The sequence below is a fragment of the Pseudophryne corroboree genome, chromosome 1 (genome assembly GCF_028390025.1).
Source record: "Pseudophryne corroboree isolate aPseCor3 chromosome 1, aPseCor3.hap2, whole genome shotgun sequence".
NCBI lineage: Eukaryota > Metazoa > Chordata > Amphibia > Anura > Myobatrachidae > Pseudophryne > Pseudophryne corroboree.
The window spans coordinates 294481302-294501680 of record NC_086444.1 but is presented as its reverse complement, the minus strand read 5'-3'; the positions used below and the strand labels follow the sequence as shown (position 1 = coordinate 294501680).

Sequence of the window (20379 nt, the reverse complement as noted above, 5' to 3'; positions counted from 1 at the left end):
ATACTTTTCCAACCCACATGGTCTTGCTTCCACGAGTATACCTATACCGGAAATACCTCCCACTGTTGGCTATTTGGCGTACAAGTTCAGAGTCTATGGGTATCCTATCAGCTCTGTATGAAAAGGTAATTGTCTGGTTATTCCACGTCACTTCCCAATTTCCCGGTTTTCGGTAATTGGAAATATTAAAACACAGTAAGGACTTGTCTACATGATACTGGTGGAGCTTCAAACTATGGGGCCTAGAGATATTGAATTTCTTGTCCACCGGTCTCCCACCCCACAATTCGAGTACCTCATCTATTGCTAAAGGGTATGGTACTAATCCTGACTTACTCTGACCTTGAGGTACTTGTGAGCACACCCAGCATTCTGTCTGGTTTAAGACCTTACCCACTAGTGAGTGGTTATCACTCAACGGATGGCGGTCCATGTTGATTTTAAGGTTGGACTGACATCTCTGGATGCACCCATCCTCTACTATATTCTCACAATTCCTACAAATACAATATTCATCAGACAATAACCCCTCACAGTGCCTCCGAGCTCCCTGACTACCAGAGCGCTTCCTGATGCCAGCCTTTACTAAAGTGATGTGCTGCTCCTGAAATCCTACAAATTCATGCTTGCCATCAGAAACCATTCCAGATCCCTGCTCGACCTCTCTAGGACCCTCACCAAAACAAACTGTCCTGATCAAAACCAGAATTACTAACAGAACCCGAAATACAGTCTCTTGTGATCGATCCATTTCGTTAGGGGAAAGGAGGAAAATAAGAAGGAGAAAAGAAAGGAAAATGCAGGGGGAAGTGAAAAAAGAAAAATGGTGCGACAACCATTCTAGATCTTGTTACTCTCTGTGCTCAGATGCCCTTCAACAGTCCTGCCACTCAACTTTCCCGGAACAGACACTCCAGTGATACGAGATTCTCTACACTCTGCTCTTTGTCACGAGTTCTCTCCGGGTCAGCGACCTTCTTGCAGTGGGACGAGTGGACCCAAGTCTCTCTTTCGGCGACCTTCAATGCTGTCGTGCTGGTTAACAAGACTTGGTATGGTCCTTCCCACCTGTCTATGGGGCAACCTGAAAAGGTCCGTCTGTAGGAGGGATATGGGATGGCTCTGTTGGTATTGTCTTTCCAATATTCTTCCTCAAGCAAGTAAAGCATGTCATTGCTCTCTTACCTGCATGAGAAGAGAATCCTGGCGCACGCCAGTAGGCTCTTACCAATTTGCACATACCCTCTTTGCCCAGATGAGTCAGACTGTGTGCCTCCTCAGCTAGGCTTGGAAGATATGCTCTGTCCACAGTCCTGAGGACTCCTGGCCATACCCCTTTGCCCTCCAGACTGTCTTTTCCTGTATGAAACACAAATTTTGCATTTCAATTAACTGTTGTGTGTTGATCGTGTTAAATGTCATCAGTGATGTGATGTTCGTTTGTATGGGGGTGCTTGCTGCTGTTTTAGCAGCTTCATCTGCCGGCTGTTACCAAGTGAAATTGGGTCTTGGTTGTAAGTGTGTGCTTTGTACTTGATAACAGCCACTCTGTCTGGTTCCTGTATTGCTGTCAAAAGCCTTTTGATGTGGGACGCATGCGCTACAGGAGTGCCAGCTGCAGTCATGAAATTTCTGAGGCGCCAAAGGGCCCTGAAATCATGCACTACTCCAAAAGCGTACCTAGAATCTGTGTATATATTAGCTGACTTACCCTTGGCCAATTCACACGCTCTGGTTAGGGTGACCAGCTCAGCAACTTGTGCTGAGTGCGGTGGGCCCAGGGGTTCAGCTTCTATGATACCTTCGTCATCTACAACTGCATATCCAGTGCACAAGTCTCCCGATTCTGTCTGTCTGTGGCAACTACCGTCAGTGTAGAAGGTAAAGTCTACTCCTTCCAGTGGGTTGTCACTGATGTCAGGTCTCGCTGTGAAAGTCTGATTCAGGTATTCCATACAATCATGCGTATCAGTGTCTGCACTAAATCCTCCTTCACCAACATTCTCATCCTCCACCCTTTGTGCCTGTCCAGGCACACTTGGCAAGTAAGTTGCAGGATTTAGTGAGCTGCATCTCTTAATGGTGATGTTTACCGGGGCCATTAGTGATAATTCCCACTTTGTAAACCGAGCAGATGAGACATGTCTGGTTTGGGCTGAGTTTAGTAAGGCTGATACTGCATGAGGTGTATGAATGGTCAGGTCATGTCCTAACACTACGTCCTCAATTTTACTTACCAGCAAAGCTATCGCTGCAACACTTCGCAAGCAAGTGGGGAGTGACCGCGCTACAGTGTCCAACTGTGCACTGTAGTAAGCTACCGGTCTGCTGGCATCACCATGTCTGAGTTCAAACCCCTGCCGCGCACCCTGCACTTAATGTACCGTACAATTCAAAGGGCTTCTCATAATCTGGCATACCTAATGCAGGTGCCTGTGATAGGCACTGTTTGAATCTTTCAAATGCCAGTTCGGACTCATCTGTGTGCGAGATCCGTTCTGGTTTGTTTGAAGAGACCATTTCCTGCAAAGGTAAAGCCAGTATAGAGAACCCTGGAATTCAGTTTCGACAGTACCCACACATTCCAAGGAAAGTGCGGATCTGTTGCTGCGTTTGTGGCAGAGTCATGTCGCGAATCGCCTGTATTCTATCAGCAGTGAGGTGTCGAAGTCCTTGAGTCAAGCAATGTCCCAAATATTTGACCCTGGTCCGGCACAACTGCAACTTATCCTTTGAAACCTTGTGTCCCGTTTGGAAAAGATGAAACAGAAGCTGTTTCGTGTCTTTCAAGGACGATTCGAGTGAGTCAGAACACAACAATAAGTCATCGACATACTGTATTAGTACTGATTCACTTTCAGGTTGAAAGGTTTGTAAACAGTCATGCAAAGCCTGGGAGAAAATACTTGGGCTGTCAATGAAACCTTGGGGTAGACGAGTCCAGGTGTACTGTACTCCCCTGTATGTAAAAGCAAAAAGGTACTGGCTGTCAGGGTGAAGAGGGACAGAAAAGAAAGCAGAACAGAGGTCAATGACAGTGAAGAATTTTGCAGTAGAGGGAATTTGCATGAGGATGACAGCTGGATTGGGCACTACGGGGAATTGGCTCTCAACTATCTTGTTTATCCCCCTTAGATCCTGCACTAGTGTCTCTAACCCCTCCCCCCACTATTTTTCACAGGGAAAATGGGACTATTGGCGGTGCTGGACGTCCTGACTAGGATGCCCTGCTGTAGCAGCCGCTCTATGACAGGGTACACTCCTAATTCTACCTCTGGCTTCAGAGGATACTGAGGGATTTTTGGAGCTATCCTACCATCTTTTACTTGTACTACTACTGGAGCTACATTCGCCATCAATCCAGTGTCCTGTCCATCTTTGGTCCAAAGGGAACCCGGTATTTGTGAGATCATTTCCTCTATCTTTGATGGACACTTGTCTATAACAGTAGAATGCAACATTAGCCTTTGAGGGGTGTCTAATATATCTTGCACTTCTTGAGCGTGGTTCTCAGGTATATCCAAGAAAACACCCTCAGGAGTACAGTATATGACACACCGCATTTTACACAATAAATCCCTGCCGAGTAGATTAGTCGGAGCCGATGCAGCCAGCAGAAAAGAATGTTTGGTTTGCAAGGGCCCTATCGTAATATCTGCAGGTCTACTCAAAGGGTATTGCTGCACCGTTCCTGTTACTCCCATTGCTCGAATCATTTTTCCAGTGGTTTTTATACCTGATGTGGAATTCATCACTGACCTGGCCGCCCCTGCGTCTACAAGAAATGGTAATGGTACACCAGCTACATCAACCGTGACCTCAGGTTCACTACCAAGGCTAGCAATCAATTTCACTGGCTGCAGACTACAGGTGTGGCCCAACCCCTATTGTGTATGGGTACCCTCTCACAGCGCATTGGCAGCTACAATATGTGAGGGGGGTAGCTGTGGTTTTTCGGAGGCCTGCCAGTCCCTCCTTGGTGGGTACCTCCTTGTTTCCCCTCTATGTGGTTCATAATCTCTTCTATATGGTCCCTAATCCCAATTATGTGAATTGTAGTGTGGTTCGTATTCTGGTCTAGGGGGTCGGTATACGTTGTGTGTACCTTTATCCCTACAATCCTTTGCAAAATGTCCTTCCTTCGGACAATTATAACATTTTACTACACGTGGCTTACCATCAGGGGTCTGGGGTTTTGGCTGATGTGGTTTTGTTGTAAGAGCATTTATACTCACTGTCATCAGCTTATCCCCCTGAGACTCCATGTGCTTACTGATGTTCCGGTCGTGCTCGATAGCGGACTCTCTCAATGCAGCCACCGAGATACCTCTCCAGTTAGGTAGAGAGGTTTGTACCCTTGTTCATAATGCCTCCTTCAACCCGTCCATTAATACAGTAACAGCTACCTCCCTGTGATGTGCATTATCTTTAATGTCCTCGATCCCAGTATATCTAGCCATTTCCTGCAGTGCTCGATGGAAATATTCGGATGCAATTTCACCTTCCTTTTGTCTTATGGAGAAAATTTAATTCCATTTGACAACAGTAGGGAAATACACTCCTAGTTGCAGATTGATTTGCTTTACGTTCTCCTGATTGTATTCATCAGTGAGAGGTACGTCTGCATCTAACTTACTGTCTGCTATGAATTTCGTGGTGTCAATATTTGAGGGTAAACACTTTATTTGTAGGCTCATGGGCGTTACCTAACTCTTTAATGAATCTCTGGCATCCGACTAGATCTTTCCTGGGATCTGGAAATTCAGACATAATTGACGTTAACTCTGCCCGGGACCAGGGACAATGCATGGCAATGTTCCTGATGGGAGTTACTCCCTGAGCGTCAGTTCTCCCGATGGGAACTGCAATCACCCTGACAGGATTTAGTTCAATTACGTCCTTCTGGTTTGATTCTACAATGTGGAGAGCTATTGTTTCTGCATAGTGTATGGTACCGTACTTGCCTGTGGACACGACCTCACTTATCCCTCCGCTAGAGGGCCTTGCTACAACTCTTGATGGTTGGACCGTGCCCACTTGAGTATCTTGTATGGTGGCTGCTAGAGAGAGTGCCGATATCGTGCTGGGATCATACTCCTGCTCACAATCCTGAGGAAAATTTAAAATGGGATACAGCTGGCAAGGGTTAGCGTTAGTACATTTATCAATCCCATTCCTATCCTGTAGCAATGCACCATTGCTTGTAGCCACTTTCTCCCCAACAATATATGGTGGTGGTGGTGCGGTCGCCATTGTTTTCCCGCTAGGCTTGGAACCTGCTGCACGAGCTAATTCCCTTTGCACATCCCCCTCTTGCTGCCATAAGTTTAAACAATCTGTATGTCTAATTCTTTGTTTTCTGGATTTTATCAGACATATCCTTATCCTTAAGTTCTGCAGTACCTCCGGTTCAAAGCTGCCCACCCTAGGGAATGGTACCCTATCTTTGTCAGTCATACGTAACCATTCATTGCAAAAAGCCTCCGTGTGTGAATCATACTTTTCACACATAATAAACCTTGCCGACCCTCTCGGTCGCAATTCTGACCTTCTCGGTCCCGAGTCTGACCTTCTCGTTCACAACTCTTCTTCAGCCTGAACCCTAGCTACAAAACGACCACTGCTTGTGCAATTGGATCCCATCGCGGACTTTTTGCCAATAAACGCAATCCCCAATGCACACCGCAGATAGACGGTGAAAGACACCTAGCGCTTTCACTCGCTCCTTCTCCGCTGAGTACCACGACTCACTCCAATAGTGAACACCGCGTACCCAGTGAGGCCCTATTGGTTTCTATTTACTGGAAGTGTTAGGAGTGACTTACCTTTTCCAGTAAATATCTGCCGCTGGAGATTTTCCCTGAGAGAGACCAGCGAAAACTCCCTATACACTTTTTATACACAAATCACGCTTGCGTATGCTCTATACAGCGCTAATGATACCGCGATTTTACGCAAAAGCTCGTAAAAGGTGTATCAAGTTGCGCTATGTATCGCACCCACAAACACGCGGTCCAATCGCACAGCGTATAGGTACTTGTTACCTATCTGCCGTACAACCATGGGTCAATGTACAAACTGTGACCCTCAGCTCGGAGCATAACAAAAAACCTTTATACTTCAATACTACACAATGCACAATTCCCTATTACGCTCCTCTGCAAATCTCCTCACGATTTGCGTATTAAACCTTATACTAACGTGAGTCAGCCGCCTCACGCCACCAAGCCTCCACTTACTTGATGTACCACACTACGGGATCCCGAATTCCCTGGGTTCAATATCCACTCACTCCTACGTTCGCTCACTCAAATACACTTTGGTTTTTCTGTACAGAAAATTTCAATTAATTCAGATAGGCAGCTTTACCCCAGAGGCAATACAGCTTAAACAAAAGATTTAGTCTTATTGCAACAATGTGAGAGGGTATGCAAAGTATGGGTGTCTTTTGTGTACGCTTTTTGGCGCCAACAATTTTTCACAGATTTTTAAATAGCTTTTTTCCTGTTGTTTTACTGTTTACTGTTTTCCTGTTGCAAACCTTACAGAGCAGACGTCATCTAATCAGCACACAAGTAGGGTTTTCAGTGTATCCATCGACCACGAAAAAGTTACGTAGGATACTTTCTGTCCACCCTTTTGCTGATAGATTAAGTCTGCTATGACCTGTTAGGCTGTGAGTATGTGGAAATCGGATGAGCCTCCAATTGTAAACGCTGATTTACATACAGGACTAAAAACAACACTTTAAAAAGACATTTCATACACTTTAAATGAAGCCGATGCGGCCGCTATACTTAATCCTCAACCTACGTACTTATTACACCATTAGCGTACAGAGTCCCGTACCGTGTACGGACTTTGCGTACAAACGCCGCGCTGACTGTACAAAGTACACGCAGCGCGTACACAGCCAAAGATACACTGTGAACCCTTAACAGCTATGCATGCGATAGTAATACACTTTAAACCTTAGCAGGGAAAGGAAAACACGACAACAGATTGTATTTAAACTGCTGGGTTCCGACACCACAACATATTATTACTGAAAAGGGGATACAATAACAAAGCAATACAATACAAGAGAATAATGGCTACAGTCAATGGTACATACTTGTTTGGATTTCGCCGCGCTACCCAGTCTGGTCCTCGGTCATCTAGATAGATAACTTTGAGAGTCTTGTGTGACAAGGCCTGCAGCTGCCTCCTTTTATACAATCTTCCAAAACTTAACACAATGGATACTGTAATCTCTTTGTCCATTGGACACAGGGATTGTCATTTACAGTACAGGAGAGGTCATAGGTTGGTTTGAATAGGTGGGCGATGTCTGTTCAAGATGCACTTGTGGGTGGTCTCCTCTGGGTTCCCGCCGCATACCTAATGTACAGTAAATACAGTTTATATCTATATTCTGCTCCTGCACATAACTATTCGCAGGAACGTGAGATCTTCTGCAAACCAACACCGGAATATTACCCTTAAAATACCCTACAGCTGGATACCAAACACCACCTTATAACCTTGTTCTGTCCCCTCCCATCCTGTAAAGGTGAATCCCTTTGTTCTGATACCATTTAAACTGTTGTAACTTGCTGGTGTGATGCGAGGAGACTATGTGTACATTGTGCACTATTTGGATTAAATATGTAATGTGTTTTGATATCTTTTCCATGCGTCCACAAACTCTACCATAAATACTCATACCACGCGCTAATGCGCAGGACCGCGGAAGCGACCATACGCAAATTGCGAATATGCGCACGCACAGCAGAACAAGTACACGCACGGAGGCCATCTGTGTGTAGTTTGTACGTGATGTATGTACTGCAATATTTATCGACTTTGACACTAAATGATGATATATACAGATTTAGACATCCTAAGAATAAAAAGGCGAAGGTATGCAGAGACTAATTAAGTGCATCACTCATGAAATAATGGGTAAACAATGCAATCTACAGACTTTGAACGTGGAATGATTGCTGCCGCTCGCAGCAGCTGTGCGAGCGTTACCGGCTACAGTGGCGAACCATAAGAGGATGGCAGTTGTTAAAGTGGACCAGAAGACCAAAATCAGGGACCAATTCAGATGTTCTCTCAACAAACAGTACGCCACACAGTTTCAATGGGCTACAGAAGCAAAAGGATTGCCCGTGCACAAATTCTATCTGCTGCAAACAGGATTAAACTCCTCCAGTTTGCTTGGGAATTTGAAAGTAAATTATGGGCATTTCCATTTTATATACAGTGAAGTTGAAAGTTTGTGAACCCTTCAGAATTTCCTATATTTCTGATGAAATTAGGCCTAAAACTACCTTAGATTTTTAGTAGATAAAGGGAACCAAATCAAACAAATGAGACAAAAAATAAATAAAAAATTCTCATAATTTTTCTACTGAGGAAAATGATCCAATATCACATTTGTGAGTGGCAAAAGTACGTGAACCTTTGCTTTCAGTATCTGGTATGACCCCCTTGTGCAGCAATAACTGTATGTAACGTTTCCGGTAATTGTTGATTAGTACTAAACATCAGCTTGGAGGAATTTTACCCCATTACTACATACAAATCAGCTTCAACTCTGTTATGTTGGTGGGTTTCCTCCTATGCACTGCTCGCGTCAGATCCTTCCACAACATTTCAATTCAATTAAGGTCAGTACTTTAACTTGGCCATTCCAAAACTTTAAATTTATTCTTCTTTAACCATTCTTTGGTCGAATGACTTGTGTGCTTTGTGCCGTTGTCTTGCTGCATGACCCACATTCTCTTGAGATGCAGCTCATGGACTAATGTCCTGGCATTTTCCTTTAGAATATTCTGGTATGTTTCAGAATTCATTATGCCATCAATGATTGCAAGTCATCCTGGGCTAGATGCAGCAAAACAGGCCCAAACCATGATACCACCACTAAACATGTTTCACAGATGGTACAGTTTTTATGCTGGAATGCAGTGTTCCCCTTTCTCATTATTTAAACCAAAAAACTCTATTTTGGAGTCATCTGTCCATTGCTCCAATAGCCTTCTGGCTTGTCTAGGTGATCTTTAGCAAACTGCAGATGGGCAGCAATGTTCTTTTTGGGGAGCAACGGCTTTCTCCTTGCAATCCTGACATGCACATCATTGTTGTTGTTGTTCAGTGTCCTCCTGATGGTGCACTCTTTAACATTAGCAAATGTGAGAAGGGCCTTCAATTGCATGGTGGAGATTTCCTTGGGTTGCTTTGTGACGCCTTGCTCTAATAATGGTCTGGAATTTCCTCCATTTGTACACAATGGGGCCGATTCAAATGTTTTTTTCTCCAGCTGCCACTAGAGGGTGCCCAGCAGCAGCAATTCAATTGTTCTGCCATTTGGGCGCCCAGCTGCCGTGAAGGACATATTTTCTCTCGCAGCCTCATGTTGTGCGAGAAAAAAAAATGTGTGTAAACTGGACACCTTGGGCATCCAAATGGGAGTTTGGAAAGCAGGGAGTTTAGCTGTTTTAGACGGCTAAACTCTGTTTGGGTACCCAAACACAAGTGAATTGTGACAGTTGTTAGGGCATCTATCAAGTCCAGTTTAGACGGTATTTTTAGATGCACAAAACAACTGAATCAAACCCAATCTGTCTGTCTGTTAATTGATGGAGTCCAAACTCTTTAGAGATGGTTTTGTAACCTTTTCCAGCCTGATGAGCATCAACTACTCTTCTACTGAGCTCCTCAGAATTCTCCTTTGTGCGAGACATGTTACACTTCCACAAACGGGTAGTCTTCAGTATGCCGAATGTCGGGATCCCGGCGCACATTATACCGGCGCCGGAATCCCGACACCCGGCATACCGACAGCTATTCTCCCTCGTGGGGGTCCTCGACCCCCCTGGAGGGAGAACAAAATAGTGCCCGCAAGGGGCTCCTTAGTGCTCGCCACGCTGTCGGTATGCCGGCAGTCAGGCTCCCGGCGCCGGTATGCTGGTCGCCGGGAGCCCGAGCGCCGGCATACCGTACTACACCCCCACAAACATGTTATGAACATCAGACTTTGATTGATCCCTGAATTTAATTTCACCTTCAAAATATCTGCTAAGTCTAAAGGTTCACATACTTTTGCCACTCAGATACTGATGGATATTGGATCATTTTCCTCAATAAAAAAAAAAAATACTAAACTGAGTACATGTACATTTTTTGTTTTTGTTTGTTTGATTTGGTTCTCTTTATCTACTTTTCAGACTTGTGTGAAAATCTGAGGTAGTTTTAGGCAAAATGTCAGTAGAAATGTAGACAATTCTGAAGCATTCACAAACTTTCAAGTACCACTGTACATGAAACTATCATGAGATACAGTGAAATTAACCAGACCAATACAAGGAGCAAGAGGCTTGAAGAGCCAAAAGTATGATGACATAAATTTGTAAATAATGATTTAACTCTGCAAGGCCCAGGGTAATGTAATCAGTAATAAAACTTCTTTAAATTAATCCTTGATACTGGACAAAACAAGAGTTTGATACACCCAATAAAGCCCTCACAGATGCCAAACCTGAAAAGCACAGCCCAAAGAAATGACCAGTCAAACAAATCAAGCACTTTATCAGCATCCAAAGACACTACCAAGGCGTAATTCTGATCCTCATGTCCCAGTTGTAAATAGGAACAGACGTGTCTGAGATTAGTCAAAGATAACTTTACCTGCATAAAACTGGATTGGTCAGGCTGAATAATTTCCAAGATCACCTTGTTCAAATGTATAGTTAACATTTTGGACAGATTCTTAACATCCGTGGACAATAGGTTGATATGATCCGGATAAACCGGATCTTTCCCAGGCTGGGGGAGAACCACTATCAGGGTCTTGTTTCTCAAAAAAAATGTGGACAAAGTAACGAATATAAGTTTTTGTCAATTTTGATCCACTCATGGAAAGAACTACAGGAAACAACTTAATAGTGTCCTCCACCTACTCAGGGGAAATGGGGGAGTCCATATAATCCTGACTACTAGTGGCAAGAGTGGCCAATGGAATCTGATCCAACTTGGCTCCAAATGTATTCTGCAGCAGGACAACAACCGCAAACATACAGCCAATGTCATTAAGAACTATCTTCAGCGTAAAGAACAAGGAGTCCTGGAAGTGATTATATGACCCCCACAGAACGCTGATCTCAACATCATCGAGACTGTCTTAGATTACACAAAGAGACAGAAGGATTTGAGCAAGCCAAAATGTTTGGAACAACCTCCCTACTGAGTTCCTGTGTGAAAATATACCTAGAAGTATTGATGCTGTTTTGAAGGAAAAGGGTGGTCACACCAAATATAGATTTGATTTAGATTTCTCATTCACTGTTCATTCACTTTGCATTTTGTTAATTGATTAAAATAAACTGTTAACACTTAGATTTTTGAAAGCATTCTTACTTTGCAGCATTTTTTCCACACCTAACTAAAACTTTTGTACAATACTGTATATGTAGTTGTCCTGTCAGCCTCATAAATATATATAACATACTGGGGGTAATTCTGAGTTGATCGCAGCAGGAATTTTGTTAGCAGTTGGGCAAAACCATGTGCACTGCAGGGGAGGCAGATATAATATGTGCAGAGAGAGTTACCCCCACAGTCTCATGTGCAACAGTGAAACAATGGTAAGGAAAACAATAAAGAAAAACAACTACAAAAATCTCAACACCTTATAACAACCACCACCACCACCACGTATACCCATTCCAATAGTAGACAGCAACCTCAATCAGCCCCCCCCCCCTTCCCCGAGACAACTCTTAAGTGGGCAGGAAAGATCATGGCATATTGAAGTTGTAAATCCCACAAACGCTTCTTGACATGGATAGACTTCCAAATATGGCTATCGACTGGCCATTATATTCCAAAGGGCAAAACAAAGAACGGTGTCCCAGTCTTTATAATGCAGAATTTTTAAAATAGAAGCTCTGGGCAGCACCCCTCGGAGGATGGGGCTTGGTAGGGATGCAAAGGACTCTTTCAATAGTGAATTGAGGAGTGAATGCTTCCCAGAGGTGGTAAGCAACCAAGAGTCTAAGAAGCAGACCAGGTCAGAGCCCTCCGTCATCTTCGCCAAACCAACCAGACGAATATTATTACGGCAGTCATCGTTCTGCTAACAGGCCGCACTCTGAGCCTCCAAGGTTGTCAGGCACCCAAGGATAGGAGAAATGCAGTTAAAAGTGGAAACCTGCTTTTCAATTTCTCCTATACAACCCCTCATTCTTTGCATATTTTGTCTCATCAGTGATACATTAATATGTACCTCAGCTATGCGGTCAATGACCTGCTTCACAATTGGTGATAGCCCGCAACAACTATTCCATTTATAGTGCAGGAGACTCAGATAGACCATAAAGGCAGCAGAGGATGGAAAGTCAGCAGGAGGTGGAGTGGGATCCTACAAAGCAGTGGACTCAACATATTTTTCCAGCCTTGCGGATACTGCAGCAACTCATAATGACAACACGTAGAGAGCAGAAATAGTGACACCCCTACCCTATGCCATGTATAACCCCGCAGTAGTTTAGAAACAACAGGCAGTCCTGAGAGTGGTAGAATAAATATTGGATGCACTCCAAAATGGCATCCGTCAGAAGCCCCGCTGGCGGTGGTGGTTCAGACAGTGTTTTACAACAGAACTTTTGTATGAGGAGCAGGTTGCAGCCCAACACACATCACCAGCAGGAGATGTATACAAGGCAGTGTCCAGGGCGTTCCACGCACAAGAGTCGGTAAGAGCTTCCTCCCATAAAGGCTGGAGCTCCTCTCAGCAGAAGACGCACAAGATGGTGGTTGATGGAGCTGTGAATCTGAAGGCCCGCACTGCCCATTTCACAAAGAAGGTCACGCACAACAGGAACAGGAAAAAGGAGAGTCTGGTCCCTCAAGCAATGTCTAAGCCGAAGCAGTCGCCCCTAGTTAACAGTGGTGCCGCACCTCTCAATACAGCAGGCCCACACCAGACAACTGCACAGGTACCAGAGCTCCAAACCAGGAGGGGCAGTAGAGGTATTACCAGGCACAGATGATAGGTAGCAGCCAGCTGAGACAGTTTCAACCATAGGTGGCTATAGGATAATTTAGCAGAATGCACAGGCAGGAAAGCGCAGTAGCTTTTGTCCGACTCCATTCCTGCCAAGGACACGCCCACTTTTAGGACATAGCTTTAAATAGAAAGCCTTGCGGGCCACAAACACGGTAAACAGTTCTTCTACTTGTGGCTTCAGATTATTATACTTTACTTTATTATTTTACAACTCCTTAGTAAGGTTTCAGATAAACAGTACGAGGTGTGGCTATTAAATAACAAGACTGATGCTATAATTTACGTTTAATTATATTAGGTACATTTTAAACTCTGTTCCCTTTCTATGTACTCCCCTTCAGCATCCACACACCGCTGCATTCTTATTTTCCATTGGTCAAAGCCATGTTGCAGCTCATTATCTGTCAGCTGTCTCAACAGCTCTGCTGTTTTCTTCTTTACCTCAGTAACTTAAGCCAAACGGGTTCCCTTGAGTACAGATCTGACTTTAGGGAAAAGAAAGAAGTCACACGGTGCTAGGTCTGGTGAGTATGGAGGGTGTTCTAGCACTGCAATCGGTTTCTCAGACAAAAACTGCTTCACAGAGAGAGCTGTGTGGGCTGGTGCGTTGTCCTGATGGAGGATGAAACCATGTTTCCACTACTCTGGCCTCTTCTGATTTTTTCACAAAGTTTCTAAAACATTTTTGTATTAATGTTAATTCACTGTTAAGGAGAGTACACACGGAGAGATCTGTGCTTACTTTCTAAGCAATCTGACTAGATTGCTTAGAAATTAAGCACGGATCTCTCTGTGTGTATGCCCATAGCGATAGCGATGCACAGCACCGCACGTCAATATCGCCGGTTGTAGATTGTGCCTGCATGCAGAAAAACCCAGTCAGGTCGCTCACCACTGTGTGAACTGCGCCGCCACCCCCCCCACCCCCCCACCCCCAGTTCTCCCACCACTTCGCTCAGCACACATCGCGCTGAGTGGGGGGAGAGATGTGTGCTGAGTGGTCTGTGATAGATCACTCAGCACCCATCTCTACGTGTGTACCCCCCTTTACGGCCTTCTGGTCCCCAGTCTGCCAAAATAACACCACTGATATAAACGAAAACAATTACTATGACTTTGAATTTTGATTTGCTTTGACGTGCTTTCTCCATTTCTCAAGACGATGGGGTTTTTCAGTGCATAGACTGCCATTTTGTTTTTGGATCGTCATGGAAGACTCATGTTTAATCACTGGTAATCACTTTCTTTAAAAAAATGTGAATCCGCTTGAATTTGTTCCAAAATCTCTGTACAAATTTGGTTTTCTTTCTGGCAGTGAGAAGCCTTGGAACCATCTTTGCACAAATTTTTGTTATGTTAAGATCTTGATGCAAAACTTGCCTAACAATTTGTCGATGTTTACCAGTTCTGATATCATTCAGATGCTGAGTTTACTGTTAATTTTAAACATTTTGGATATGCAAGACCTTACAGGACATTCATCATCTTCAACATCCTCATGACCATCACTAAATCTTTTGTGCCACTCAAACACACATACATACATACAATCAGCCCGCAAGCTTCGGTTAACATACAGAATGATTCAGTGGGCATTTTGGTCAATTTACCTAAAAAAGTTTAAGTTAACATTCTGCAATACAAGTCTCCTGAGTGCCGTCTAAACAAACTCCTGCTACATATGGGATCTAAACTCCTAAGGAGGGCACCGGAGCAAGCTGTTAAATGCCAGTAGTGCCGGTATTTGATATATACATCTATCTTAGTATAATATAGGGAATTTAGACTGCAATGGGGCACAGAATGGCGTGAATTAGACATTCTCTTTTGTGGATTCAGCATGATATACCGGCAGTCGGGATGTCGGCCGTCCATATACCAACAGCAGCAACCCGGTCACCAGTATGCCCTTTGCGGACTCTCTGCGCTCACCACACGCTGCGGGCATGGGATATATTCTCCATCTACAGGTGTCGTGGATACCCATGGAGGGAAAATAGCTGTGTTGCCAGGATCCCAACTGGCGGTATGCTAACCGCTTCCCTATTTTGTGATACTATACTATGCCAACTGATTACCTCCTCCCACTCCTACCTACAAGATTTTGCACGTGCTGCTCCCTTTCTCTGGAGTGCTCTACCTCTCCCCAGCCAACTCTCCACCTCTCCACAAAACTTCAAACGGAATTAATCGAACGGGCCCTCAAGACCCACTTCTTCACCAAACCCAGCCAACTCTCCTCCTAACCCTCTTGTCTATTCTCACTGTCTTCCCCTTCTGTGTCACCCCGGTCTGTTAGCACCTCACCTTTTAGATTGTAAGCTTGCAAGAGCAGGGACTTCTTTCCTCATGTGCCTTTTCTTACTCTATCTTATACTCCATACTCTCTTTGATGGCACCTAACCCAGGGTTTTCTATACCTGTCCTATATTGTCTTGTACTGCAAGTGCTGTTTTCTTGTTTGCTCATTTGATTATGTACTGTGTTATGGGCGCTGCGGATCCCTTGTGGCGCCATATAAATAAAGGATAATAATAATAAATAAAAAAATCTTCAATTGTAGCCTAAGCCTCAAACACTGTACAATAAACTTGGAATAAGCAAAAACACCAGAATAAAAAATAATAAAAAATAAAAAACTAAATATACTTTCAAAAGCTTTTCTGTACGCTTCCTGATACGCACAATTCCCTATTCTGTGTTTTGGAGTAAGTATATATTTAACAGGATGCTTGTTATTTTTATCCTAAGCTAGCTGGGAAGCTGCAGGGGTGACTGCTTTAAGATACATCCATGAACGCGCTCTGAAAAGTAAACACGTTGAAGTGAGGGGAAATTGGCATGATTTATCCGGCTTAGGGCCTGATTCAGTTTCAGTCGCAATTGCAAATAATCGCTCAGTTGGCGATTTTTAGCAAACTACGCATGCACATTGCGCATGTGTCAGATCACAAACTGCGACAACTTAGCAGCTTTGCTAACCAAAAAGAGATCGCAAATAGATAACGGGGAAAAGGCGTGGTGGAGGCGTGTCAGTAGAATGGCTTCCCAAGTCTGCAAAACCGGGCATGTAACGGGGGCGTGTAGTTAGTGTAATGTGCCTGTGTACTGGGCGGTGCATTCGCAAATCTGCTAAGAGGCAACCTTAAAATACTCACAAAGTGATTGCAGCCTATGAGTAGCTATGAAGCTGTGCAGACTGTAGAAGTCACCATGACAGATACACTACCATCGATGTTTCAGCTAAAAATCGCACAATTAGTGCAAAATCACACACAGCTGATGAATTAATGCCTGGCTAAGCTTTAGGACTTCAAACATGCTATTTTGATATGCTTGATGGCTTAATTATTTAACATTTAATGGGGTAAAGAGTACACACTTGCATCGCTGAATTGCTAGGTACTCCGGGTGCCTCCTCTTTTGTGTACTGAAGTTTTTTTATTGCAAGTTTGCGTTGTGGGAGTGTATTGTGTTTATTAGCAGATTTGCAATTGATCACAAAAACGCAAATTTACTTGCGTCTGTATTATTTAGCGATCCATGCTGAATTAGGCCCTTTGTTTTAAAATGCCCATTTGTACTACGGCACAAAGAAAAAACAGCAAGTAGCAACAAATAAAATAAAGACAAATACATATAAAATGATGTAAATACAGTAGTTTGAGTATAAAAAAAAAATGTTCACTCACATTTGCATTAAACATGGGTTTCAAAAATGCATTGCTTAGTAAATGTACTCCTAATTCCGTTTTACCTGATCTATAAAAACATTTAAAATACTGTGCATTACAAGAAGCAAGGCTTGTTCTCCCTTATCTTTAATAAAATGGCATGAAAGGGATCAAAAAGAGAAACTATGTATCGGTTCACATACCAGTACTGGCAATTTCAGGATGCAGCGTGTTCTATTTTTTTTACTAAATATATAATGAAATTTCATGAAAACCATGTGTTGATATTTTAGATGTGCTAATAACATGTCAATAAACAAACAAAAGACATCACATAGTAGGACATGCTATTTTAAATAAAAACAAAAACATACTATGTTGCACACAAATAACTTGCCAGTAAAAATAAAAAGCACTTAAAACGCAACAGAACATGTGACAAACACTTGCAAAACTACACTAGAAGATTACATACATTTGTGCGCATTACTTCTGTATGCCCTCGACCTTTCACAAACATAGGATTTTTGCTCTATTGCTGCATTACCAAGCAACGGTAATAAGTAATTATGTATTCATTCAACTTAGTGGGGAAAATAAAATACAAAAAAATATAATTTGACATGAAAAGTTACTTCAGTCATAACAGGCAATGAATAAGTTTAACGCCCTACAGTCCAAGCAAGGACTAACATAAAACACTCATTTGATCTCCCACTGCATGGCTCACAAAAGGAAACAAACTTCATTCCAGAAATGCTATTATTATTTAAATGTCAAATAATATTTTCAAATAAAGAAAAAGTCAAACAACTGATTTTTGACCCTTTAAAACCCATTCTTTTATGTTCCTCTATAAACAATGAGAACAGGCAATAGCCACTAGAAATCACTTTATGTATTTGTGCTGATCTTAAAATCCCTTTAAGTGTAATGAGATATCATTTAGTCAACACAACAGAGGGATGTCTGTTTGGTTTAAACAGATCTACGCCTGGGATAATCTTCTATAGAAACAATATATCTGGATTTACAAAAACATGTTTTTTCACTGCTTATTGTTCATAGGCACAAGACCAACTACTAAAATATTTGTTATGTTAGCAGATACCAATATCGGATTATTTTAACAGGAAAAATAGCTTGACAACTTGAACAGATGTCTTGTCTTTCAAGAGACAGAGTGAGAGACAAGAGAAAGATTATTAAGTGTGCCCATCATTAGGGAGCAAAGGGAATGCTGCACCTGCTCTCTCAGCCAAAGGACATATCAGTACAAAGGCCTGAACGGCTGGGAAAATCCAAGGGCAGTGATCCTTGGACGACAAAGGCTCATTGGACTAACGCATCCCTGTGACCTGCACATGCAGCATGAGCTGGGTTACAGGGTGTGGAAAGGCAAATGCTAGTTGTATGATGTGCCAGCAATGCATTCAGTGCCCGATCTGTACTAGACTGTATTTATAGCATATACAAAGGTGGTGGCTTATAGAGAGACCTCTGCAATTATGTAAATTTTAATATTTCATACAACGGAGCAAGGAAAAAAGTACAATTGAGCATTTTACCTAGATATTTCTATTTGCATATGAAATTGCTAAATAATTAAACACATTTGCAATAGATGTATACGTATTCGAACAATGTCACCTACATATGCTTAGCCCTGCTATCCCCATATCCCTAATAACACGGCAATGTCCAACTTACACTACCAGATTTCATGTGTGTTTTAAATAAATAAAAGATAGATAGATATTTCCCCTATATCACTCTGAACTGCAAAACCCATGGGTCCAGGGCTAATTTCCTCTCAGTGCCCAGGTTACACACATGTGCCCATGGGCATACAGCCAAGAGGATAAAGAGGGCCGGGAGGATCTCTGGAGGCAGAGAATGTACCCATTACAAGAGATAGATAGATAGATAGATAGATAGATAGATAGATAGATAGATAGATAGATAGAACATCCCAGCAGGAGCAGTGGCCTCACCTCCAGGTCCGTGTCCCCGGCTTCTGCAACCCCGATCTCACTCGGGAGCTCGGCCAAGTCAGTGACCCGAATCAGTCCATCATGTAGAAAGATAGTCTCTTCCTTCACCGACAGCCATTGAGCCGAATCTCCAGCCGTCACCGATCCCATGTCTTCCTCCCCAGCCCCCGGGGCCGCTCCCTCATCCCCTGTCTCTCACTGACACCCGGTGACCCGCAGCATCACAGGCACACATACACTGCAGGGTGTGGCGACCGCTGCCTAGCTACTCTGCCCTTGCCCACACGACACCAGCAGTGAACCGTCACCGAAGCCCCGGGTAGGGCGGGAGGAGCTCTCCCAGAGGCCCCCGGGTGGCACACAAACTGGTGAGCAGGACCTGAGCTGCAGCACAACTGTCAGCGAGACGCCATGTTGGCTGGGGAGGCGCTCCCGGCGTGCACCGCGCCGCACAGACCTGGCTGCTGTACAGACAGAGAGCAGCTGAGCAGATTTGCCCATGGGGTCACTAGTGTGTGACAGCAGCGGGACTGCTGTGCTGTACTGTACATACATGCTGGAGGCTGGCTAGTGCACACATTGCTGTTACAGTGTTGTGTATATCCACATATCTACACACACTGCCATATTAGATTGTATAGGGTTAATGTTAGAAGTATTATTATAATGGCTGATAAAGGACGATGCTGAAGTTAGCTTCTTATTCGGCCAGCTTCTTATTCACTTCTTATTAAAGCTCCAGCTTCTTATTCAGAAAATTTAGTTTTGCAAGGGTTAACGAGTCTTGGGTCACAAATTTTACCCCTGAAATCAACAGAGGAGGTCACTTACATATGACCCAGTTGTATTTTGCTTGGCCTAACGCTGTTTTGGGCATGAAATACACTGGCAAAGTGGGCACACACACCATATTTTACCATTTTGAATAAGTAGCTGTAGTTTTGCAAGGGTTAACCAGTCTTGGGCCACAAATGTGACCCCCGAAAACAACAGAGGGTGGTCACTTGCATGTGACCCACTTGTATTTTGCCTGGCCCAACGCTGTTTTGGGCATGAAATACACTGGCAAAGTGGGCACACACACCATATTTTACCATTTTGAATAAGTAGCTGTAGTTTTGCAAGGGTTAACCAGTCTTGGGCCACAAATGTGACCCCCGAAAACAACAGAGGGTGGTCACTTGCATGTGACCCACTTGTATTTTGCTTGGCCCAACGCTGGTTTAGGCATGAAATACACTGGCAAAGTGGGCACAAACACCATTATTTACCATTTTGAATAAGTAGCTGTAGTTTTGCAAGGGTTAACCAGTCTTGGGCCACAAATTTGACACCTGAAATCAACAGAGGGTGGTCACTTACATATGACCCACTTGTATTTTGCTTGGCCTAACGCTGTTTTGGTCATGAAATACACTGGCAAAGTGGGTACACACACACCATATTTTACCATTTTGAATAAGTAGCTGTAGTTTTGCAAGGGTTAACTAGTTTTTTGTTTGTACATTTTTCCTACCTTATATCTGTCTGTTTTTACCCAGTTTTGTTTTTTCACAGTTGTTTACAATTGTAAAGTTCAACGGAATTTGCTGCGCTGTATAAGAATCTGATAATAAGGAGATGTATTTTCAGAACTTAACTTTGTTAAATCTCT

General features: G+C 43.4%; 1 protein-coding gene across 4 annotated transcripts in view; it reads right to left on the bottom strand.

The window, feature by feature from the left end:
- HECTD4 (HECT domain E3 ubiquitin protein ligase 4) overlaps positions 1-19210 on the bottom strand; it is a 547332-nt gene extending 528122 nt beyond the window's left edge. For all 4 annotated transcript variants that reach the window (XM_063964358.1, XM_063964361.1, XM_063964359.1 and 1 more), the window contains exon 1: positions 18726-19210. In XM_063964358.1, coding sequence (XP_063820428.1) covers positions 18726-18875 — 150 coding nt within the window. In that variant the 5' untranslated portion in view covers positions 18876-19210. The remainder of the gene's footprint in view (positions 1-18725) is intronic.
- Between the last annotated feature and the right edge of the window lie 1169 nt (positions 19211-20379).